The 9,681-nt window shown below is 44.6% G+C and overlaps 1 protein-coding gene across 1 annotated transcript in view; it reads left to right on the forward strand.

Annotated features, from left to right (window-relative positions):
- CCNE2 (cyclin E2) overlaps nucleotides 1-9,344 on the forward strand; it is a 97,916-nt gene extending 88,572 nt beyond the window's left edge. The window contains exon 12 of the mRNA XM_029591732.1: nucleotides 8,025-9,344. Coding sequence (XP_029447592.1) covers nucleotides 8,025-8,138 — 114 coding nt within the window. The 3' untranslated portion in view covers nucleotides 8,139-9,344. The remainder of the gene's footprint in view (nucleotides 1-8,024) is intronic.
- Nucleotides 9,345-9,681: the final 337 nt, after the last annotated feature.

Here is a 9,681-nt window from a genome sequence, read left to right on the forward strand (position 1 = left end):
GGCCGATATTTTGTTTCTACAAGAAACTCACTTGAAACATAGGTATGAACAATTGCTTCAATGGCCCCTTTTCTCACGCCAGGTCCATGCAGTGGCCTCTAAGGTGGCACAATACATGGGAATAAGCATCTTACTGCACAAAGATCTCCAATGCCAAGTTACAAAAATTATGAGCGACCCGAATGGAAGATATTTATTATTGCAAATTGAACTGAACCAGGTTAAATATACATTGTTGAATGTTTGTCCCCAACTCTGAACATACAGTTTTTTTTTTTTGATAGCCTGCAACACGTGTTGGATGAGGTGGATGTTGGGCAGTTAGTCATGGCTGGGGATTTTAATATCACTAATCAGCCTCGCCTAGATAACGCAACTGGTGGAAGGGTGGGTTCCAGGGCGGGGCGCCTCAGTCTTAGAAAGTTTATCATGGACAGGGGTTTACAGGACATCTGGCGCTATCGAAATCCAGAGGCCAGGGATTACACCTTTTTTCCCCCACCCGCATCACTTTTATTCTAGAATTGACTTCTTCTTGAAAGACAGGGCTCTTAGCTTACAGGTGCGGGAGATAGATATAGGTGCCATTATATGGTCACACTATGCACCGCTGTGGTTACGACTTGACTTACAGGCATTAGATACTGGAGGCTAAATTATATATTGCTAGGGGATGACTCTTTCTACCAGTCCATCCGAGCTGCCATTATAGAGTACCAGAGGTTTAATGGGGCAATTACCACGTCCAAGAATTTGTTTTGGGAATGTTTGAAAACGGTTATAAGGGGAAATTTTATTTCACAAGCTTCCCACCAGAAAAAGATGAAATTAGAGAAAGTTACAAAATTGACTGCTGCAAATGCCTTACTGGAAAAACAGCACAAAGCATCTCTCTCCCATACCCTTCATGCCCAATTATGAAAAGCCAGAACTTCCTTAAGGGAGGTACAGGCAGAAGAGTATGTGTTCGTCCTTCAACAGGTGAAACATGAACATTTCGAGTGGGGCAATTTAGCACGAAAACTGAAAAAACAAGTCTAACAGCACCTCATCACGAGCATTAAGGCAGAGGATGGTACCATTCTCAATACGCCCATAGAGATGCAGCAGCTTTTCCAAAGGTTCTATGGCACCCTGTATGCTGCGGATTCTAATATTAATGCAGATGGTATAACCACATATCTTGCCACTGTTAAACTGCCCCAAATTACAGAGGAGGAGAAGCAGTTTTTGGAAACAGAAATATCCCCTCTGGAGATTCAACAAGCAGTTAGTGAGCTCAAAGTCAGTCAGGCTCCAGGACTCGATGGGTACACGAGTTCTTTTTCTAAGAAATTCCGAGATCAGGTAGCTCCACACCTCCTGGCGGCATATAATGCCCTACAGACTGGTGACTCACTTGTAGCAGGCGCAAACGGTGCGGGAATCACTATTTTAGCAAAGCCAGGTTGGGATCCTATGGAATGCGGATCATACAGACCCATCTCTTTAACATCAACCTGAAAATTTTGGCAAACTGCCTGAATAGAGTGATGGTGAAGTTGATCCACCTGGATCAGGTGGGCTTTATCCCTAGCTGAAAAGCCGTGGATAATGTCAGGCAAACCATTGATCTTTTGTGGTGGGCTAAACAACATCAAACTCCTGTAGTATTATTTGCTGTAGACGCGGAGAAGGCCTTTAACATGGTCCACTGGCATTTTCTTTTCCAAACTTTGACAAAAATGAATTTTGGACCAAAATTTTGTAGCTGGTTGGCTAAACTATATGAGAGGCCGGAGGCCCGTGTCAAAGTGAATGGTGTGTACTCGGAACCATTTCCCATCTGTAGGGGCATGAGACAGGGATGCCTGCTGTCGCCTTTGTTGTTTGCATTATTTTTAGAACCATTTACTACAAGCGTTAGAGATGATCCCCTTGTTTCTGGCATACAGGTGGGAGACGTAGATTATAAAATGTCTCTGTTCGCAGATGATGTGCTATTTACGCTATCGAAGCCACGAATGTCTTTGGACAGGGTAGTTGAATTACTGAGAGCCTTTAGCTCACTGTCTGGATTCAAGTTGAACCTGGACAAATCGGAAGTGCTTAATATCTCTTTGCTTCCTGACCAGATGGCTGATCTGCAACTTAAATTTCTATTCAAATGGGAAAAGAAACATATTAAATACCTGGGCATGCCACTCAGCAGTCAATTAGACGAGTTGTACAAACTGAACTATATTTCACTCACGGCCAAGATCGTTAAAGATCTCGATAATTGGATGAATCATTCGATAGCGTGGACAGGGCCCATTACCATGATTAAAATGAATGTTCTTCCCAAATTCGATTATCTCTTTCAGTCTTTACCAATCAATATTCCAACAAAGATTTTAAAGGGCTGGCAGAAGAGGTTATTCGCCTTCATATGGAAAAGGAGACCTCCCAGGGTAGCTCAATCTGTATTGCACATTCATAGACTGCGGGAGGCATGGGGGTCCCCAAACTCCAGGGATACTATGCTGCAGCGCAGCTTAGTGCTATTATCGCCTGGCATAGAGGGAGAGAACCACCAAGATGGATAGTTATTGAACAAACAGCGGCGGGAAATATGCCTCTAAAGGCTCTCACTTGGCAGCCACTTGAGAGCTGGATGATCCAAGGGACTTTGACCTTGTCCTTACAAACTACACTCCAGGTCTGGTCACAGTGGAAGCACACCATCACAGGAGTGAGGAATTTCTTTCATAATACTCACCTGTTTCACAATAAGAACTTCTCTCCTGGATGGGACACTGTGTCAAACAGGGATTGGAAAAATCAGGGTCTTACCATCATGGGCCAGATATGGGGTTGGGATGGACTCCTGCCATACACTCAGCTTAGGGCTACGTATCAATTCCAGCAATCACACTTTTATCCATACTACCAAATATGCCACTTTATGCGACAGGAAGCCATAGCGGGGGCGTTATCACGGGGCAAGGTGCAGTTCGAAGTATGGTGTGAGGCAGTGGATAGAATCAAGGGAGGTTTATCCAAGAGCTATGTTCTCCTACAGAAAACGACCGTCGATCGAATGAAATATATTAAAGCGTGGGAACAGGATCTAAATAAATCCTTTACTAAGGAAGAATGGGATATGATATTCCTAAATACCAAGAGCTGTTCTGTATCCGCTACTCTTATGCAGAATGGCCTAAAAGTATTGTTTCGCTGGCATTTTACTCCTTATAGGCTATACCGAGCAAATCTTAGCTCTAATGATTTGTGTTGGAAGGGATGTGGATTATCGGAAACCTTTTTCCATATGTGGTGCGAATGTCCTAATGTTAGTAGATTGTGGAGTGATGTTTCCAACATTATGCAAAGTATTATGGGAAAACCTACTGAGCTGACTTCAGAAGGTGCATTACTAAATGCTGCCATGGTGAGCAATAAATATTCTAATATGCTATTAACTCAGATATGTCTAGGAACTAGATGTGTTTTTTGGCTACCACCTGGAAGCAGGTGCAGGTACCACGTGTGGAGGTGGTATTCCGCAAATTGGACGATTATGTGTATCCTGTACTAGATGACGGCACAAAAAAACATAATATACCTTGTTTCAACCAAGTATGGACACCATATCTAGATTGGAGATGAAGCACTTTGGATGGGCAGAAAACATTACCGAGGATGGACAATAAAGACACTTAGCCGTAGTTGATTTCAGAAAAATAGCACTGCCGTTTATTTGATTACTTTGTGCACTATTCATGCCTACATGTCGCGACGACTGTCAATTGCGATTAGTTATTCATACCTGTTATATTCTAATGTTTACTTATTATGTGCCCAATAAAAAATGTAAATTAAAAAAATAAAAAAACCTCCCCCACTTGTACGGCCATTATGACGGAGCACAGAGTTTCCATGTGGAAATTAATTACTTGAAGATGAGAGTTGACGCTCTTGAGGTCCAGGATGGGACGAAAGGAACCCTCCTTGGGTACAATGAAATAGATGGAATAGCACCCTGTATTTTCCTGGGGTGTAGGTACTGGAATGATAGCCCTCAAATTGAGGAGCCTTGTCAAGGTAGATTCCACTGCTAGCTTCTTGTGCTGGGAATGGCACAGAGACATCATGAATATGGCCTGAGGGATGCCTCGAAACTCCAGCGTGTATTCTTCTCGTATGATATCCAGTACCCATTTGTCCGACATGCTCTCAACCCACCGCTGGTAGAAGAGGGTTAGTTGACTCCCTATCTCCTCATCCCTTGGATGGGTCGGCAAAACTGAGATGTCTGAAATGATTTCCTGTAGGGTCGAAAGCGCTTCTTCTGGTAGCCGAGGCACTGGAGATTCACCCCACTTACTGGCCAGCTTTTTCAATTCACTACCAAATAGGAGGGATCCCTTAAAGGGCATCTTTGTAAGTTTTGCCTTAGAGGTTGCGACCGCTGACCAATTCCGTAGCCATAGCTGTCTTCTAGCTGCCACCACTGAGGCCACTCCTTTGGCCGAGGTACGGACTAGGTCAGAGCCCACGTCTGCTAAAATGACAGCAGCAGGCTCCATAGCCTTTCTGGAAGGCACTCCTGAGTATCTACTTCTCTCTCTCTCGAGAAGCAGGCACGAGCGAGCCACCAGGGCACAACAGGAAGCAATCTGAAGTGTCTTTGCTGTCACGACAAAGGCTTGTTTAAGGATGGACTCCAATCTCCTATTGTGCGCATCCTTTAAGGCCGCTCCTCCCTCCACTGGGATAGTTGTTCGCTTTGAAATAGCGCAAATCAAGGCATCCGCTTTGGGGAAACGCAGGTATTCTCTGGCCGCCGGATCCAGTGGGTACAGAGCTTCCAATGCCAGACCTCCTTTAAAACTGTCTTCCGGGGTGACCCATTCCAGGTCAATCAACTCCTGGATGACTTCCAGCATCAGAAAATAGCAAGAGGCTTTCCGTAGAGCACCAGGATGGGATTCTTCTTAGGTTCCATCATAGGGTCCTTACCAGGAACTCCCAGAGTCTTCAGGGTCTGGGAAACCAGGACCGGCAATTCATCTCTATGGAAAAACTGTAACATGGTCCAATATGGCTCCAAGCTAGGAGCAATTTCCCCATCCTCCAATGAATTTGCATCCCCTTCGTCATCCGTGGTGTCTGGGTCCCTGTCAGGGCTACCCTTGGTGAGGTGAGGCATGTATTGAGGCCTGCTGATAGGGCTGGGAGAGCAAGGCCTTCCCGGCTGGGGTTCGGTCCAGACAGGGGCAGGAGAGACCAATTGTGCCTGTACAAAGGCTTGAAGGCCTTGAAAAAAAAATTCCAATGGTCCATACCTAGCCCAGGAGGAACTGGGGTAGGTGCAGCTGAATTTCCCTCTCCTGAGGTTAGACCCAGCCCCGGGATTACTCAGATTCGGGGTGCTGCCGGATAAAGGTCATGGCTGACCCATCTTCTGAATGAGAGGAACTAGGCTTGGAAAAGTTCTGGGCATCCAACCCTCCTCACAGTGCAGACTCCAGGTCAGACTGTGTAGCCCTAATATGGCAGGCAGCACAAAGAGTGTCGCTTATGCTTCTTTGCTGCCGGGGCCATAATAAACGGTAGCTGTGTGCTCAGCCAGCTAGCGCCTGAAATCGAGTGCGCACAGATCCTGTACCGGTGCGCATAAGTAGAAGTTCGTGTATGCATGATGTTAAGCATGCACCAGCCATACAGACTGCTATGAAGGGCAATGGAGAAGCACAAAACCGCGCGCAAGATGGCATCGCAGCGGCCTACCACGTGGTGTGAAGTGGGGCCTAGCCCATCGGGGGGGCTGCTCAACCTGCTTGGAAGTCCCCTTCCCTTACTTCAGCGGGATCGTGAACATCGTCAATTTGGCGCACCAAGCAAGGAGACCAGAGGATGGACTTACCGAAGCCCCTCCACATCTCTGACTCAGACGGAATCCTCTTCTCTCTCTTTACTTACCTGGGCTAAGTTCTTACTGGCTGAGTACAGAGATGGTCTCGGGCTGCAGGGGGAGAGGACTTTGGCTGTCACCATCGTGCTCTGCTTCCTGTATCTGCTGCCTTTCAGCTGCTTCAGCAGTGTAAAGTCCACGCCGGGAACCGGCCACCAGACCAAGGCACATCTCTGAGGAATCTCGGAAATTGCCTCAGGAATTCTCAAGTGGGGGAGGGACCTTTAGGTATCACCGTATGAGGGTGGGGCTCAATCTTTCTCCAACTTAAAGGTAAATTTTCCTCTTCTAGTGAGTACTGCAGTCCTGATATACCAGCAATGCTGCTGTAAGGAAAGCACATCCACATCTGCTAGGAGACGGAGAGATACTGAAGGGCTGAGGTCACTGCAGGGGAGTATCTAAGGTGATATTCGCTTTGAAACCTGACTGTCTCCATCTGCTAGCAGGGGAGCATATAACCCAATAGTCCTGAGTCCATCTGGCTCCACACTAGGAAATTGTAGGCTTGGAAAATGTTCAAGTAGATTTCATCAGTTGTAATGTGGTGGATCCAGGGGAATGGTCTTTTTCACAGGTTGCATTTAAATCAGATTGTGGCTAGCTAGAGTCTTCCATTGATGGATCTGATGGCCACTGACAGGAAGGCAAAGCTCCAAAGATTTTTCAGTCAAAAGAGGGACGTTCATTTGTTGGTTTTTATTTATTTAGATTTTTTGCATCCCCTTTATCTGCTTCTGAGTCTTTCTGCCGAGGCCCGTGCTTGGGAGAGTGATTCAGTGCATTCCAAGCTGGTGATTCTAGTGGCCCTGGACTGGCTGAGATGTCTTTGGTGTGTGGATCTGATGTGTCTTCTATTTGGCAGGCAGTTGAGACTTCCTTTTTTGGAAGGACCTGTTCTTGCAGGGTCTGGTTCTGCAGAAGGATACAGCTCCGTTTTGTCTTATAGCCTGGCCCTGGAGAAGGCTTATCTAGCCAAAGGATTGTGAATATGTACTTAAAATTTATACTCTTTTATGGGTACCTGGCAAGGAATTGATACCCATGATCTTATATGTTTTGTAGGAAAGCCTCTCCCAAGGGTTTTTGTGCTTAATTCATTGAAGGTGCAGTTGGCAGCTCTTGCCTATTTTAGAGGCTGTATTCCTTTGTCCTTACGTCTGGATGTAATTCATTTTCTTAGAGGCATTAACCATATTAGGCTACCACTTTGGGGTCATGTTCCAGCTTGGGATCTAAACTTAGTATTGCCCTCTTTGAGCCTATTGAAGTTATTTCTCTGAAACAGCCACCAGAAAAACTGTCTTTAAGATGAACAATTTAATCTGCTAGGAGTATTTTGGAGGTGGAGAGGAGAACATGCTGGGGCTATGTGGACATAGTCTGTGAAAGCTTTTTTTTTTTTTTTTTTGTGGTGGTTTCATGTGAGCTGGGGTGTTAGGTGGCCGAACTGGACAATTTTTTCTTTTGTTTTATTAATTTCATTTATTTATTTATTTTGGGTGAAATAAAGAAAGAAGAAAAAAAACCCCTGTATTTGTAAAATGGGTAAAACACACACATCTGTGGTTCTGAAACACTCTGAGCTGCATCTTAGTTTCTGGACTGGTCTGACTGGACTCGAGGAAATGAAATGATCATGTAATAACGGTCAGTTGTCCTCAGTTCAGATAAAAATACACACAGACTGCTACAGCACATGCAGTTTTAGCCAGAATGCGAGGTGTGTGTTCCTACAGATCAGGAATGGGTGAGTCAGGGTAATACATTCACTTTCAAATCTATTCTCATTTTTATTTCCTAGCCATTTTCTGCCCATACTAATTGTAGGTATAACATTCACAGGTAACTTTCAAAGGGCAATTAGGCAGGAAGTTTCCCTTTTTGAAAATGAGCTACACAGTCTGTGGGTCCTCTTGCAGCTAAGTGGCCTTTCTCCTAAATGCCCCTCTGATGTTTGGCTGTTCATCTTCTAAGACTAGGACAGACAGCCAACAAATATTTCATTCTTATGCTGCTTGGTGTTGAGGCTTTCACTGTACTTTTTCTTCAAATAACCTAATTGACTGTGTTTCTTTGATTTTAGGAGGAAGTTAATTCAAAGGCTGACTGTCCAGTAATAGGATGGCAATCCCCTGTATGCACTGGAGGCATTCTAACTCCGCCGAAGAGTACAGAGAAAACGACACCACCCTCCTAGTAAGGCTCATGTGGCTGCAGGAGAGACAGAATGGGTGGCTGCTGCTGCCCGGGTTACAGGAGCGCCCTCTGCCTGGATTTGCTACTGGAATGCCACAAAATCGGGTCTTCCCCATGTGGAGCAAAGGTGTCTCTTAACTCTGTGAATATCATGGGCTCCCACTTTTCCCTTCCCTTGGCTGACATGGAATGAGGGCCTTGGACTGCAGCTAGGTATTCAAGTTAGGGTTTAATAACTGATGGCAAATACTGTTGTAAAAATAGCAAAGCTGTGTCCAGGTGCCTGACCATGCCATGTTACAGGTCCTGTAACTGTAAAATTTTTATATTTAAGGTAGGGAAGGTAGCAGGTTGCCAAAAAACTCTGGTGATCCTTTACCTCTTATTGAAATGCCAGCCTCTGTGCTTATATTTCTACAGGTTCAGTGTTTTTTTTTTTTTCTTCAAGTATTATCATCCGTACTCTGTTTTTCACAGAAACTTGCCTCCAGTTCTATCCCATGTCATATTGTTATGGCTACTGTGCTTAAATATTTTTACAGAAAATACAGCCTTGGCTGTAAAGGTTTAGTTTCTTTTAATTGTCCTCTATAACCTACCTCTTTTTCTATCATTTTACAGAATAAAAGAGCTCCTAGCCCATGCCCTTTTATAATAATTCTGGTCTCTGCGGCATGGGGTATAACCACTGCGTTTAGCTGTAATTTAAATCAATTTCAAAAGCTCTCAGGAACTTGTATGTTTAGGGAATCATATTGGTGCATCTGTGGCAGGGGTGGATTTAAAGATGCATATCTAGTCATTCAGCAGAGGTCTTCCTATAACAAGGCAAGAGTCTCACAGCATGGATCCTGCCTGTTCAACATCCTAACAATCACATTTCAGTTGCTCAGTCTGTAAGCAAGAGCCGATGCTTTTCAGGCTTGTACCATTCCAATGGAAGACTCTTACCTGCCTGCATGGGTGTGACCAGCTGTTGCAACATGCTGAAACTGGCATGTTGTTAAACATAATTGCCTCATCTGGATGACCATGTCTATACTGAGCCACTGCATGAATTGCTCCGGCAGATTAAAGGAGGAAACATACTAACCTGCTTTTCTTTGCCAGGATAACTGATTAGGTAAAATATTTTCCATACTATAAAAACAAAAAAAAAAAAACCTACTGCTCTAAAATATTGCCATCACTTCTGGTACATGAACTAGGGAATGGTGTCTGAAGTTGAAAGCATAGCCATGTATTTTATATGAAACAGAAAAGCAGCTGTCCTCAGTTGTTACTATTTGCATAGCCACAATGCACCCTACAGATGTGTGAGCTACTCTAGGTGTAGGAAATGGAATTACCTCCTCTCTCGTCTGCTGTAGGCCCTGCTACATTGTTGATGAATTGTCAGGCAGTACTGAACAGTGCAGGAGCCAGTGTACGCCAGCAGAAGGCAATAAACATTTCATTAGACTGCATCTTTATTAAAGAAAAGCTGAAGTGCTGCTGCAAGGAGCTTAGGTTTAAAGCTGCTTTAAGTGAGCAGAGGTTAACAA

This window comes from Rhinatrema bivittatum, chromosome 2, assembly GCF_901001135.1.
Source record: "Rhinatrema bivittatum chromosome 2, aRhiBiv1.1, whole genome shotgun sequence".
Taxonomy (NCBI): Eukaryota; Metazoa; Chordata; class Amphibia; order Gymnophiona; family Rhinatrematidae; genus Rhinatrema; species Rhinatrema bivittatum.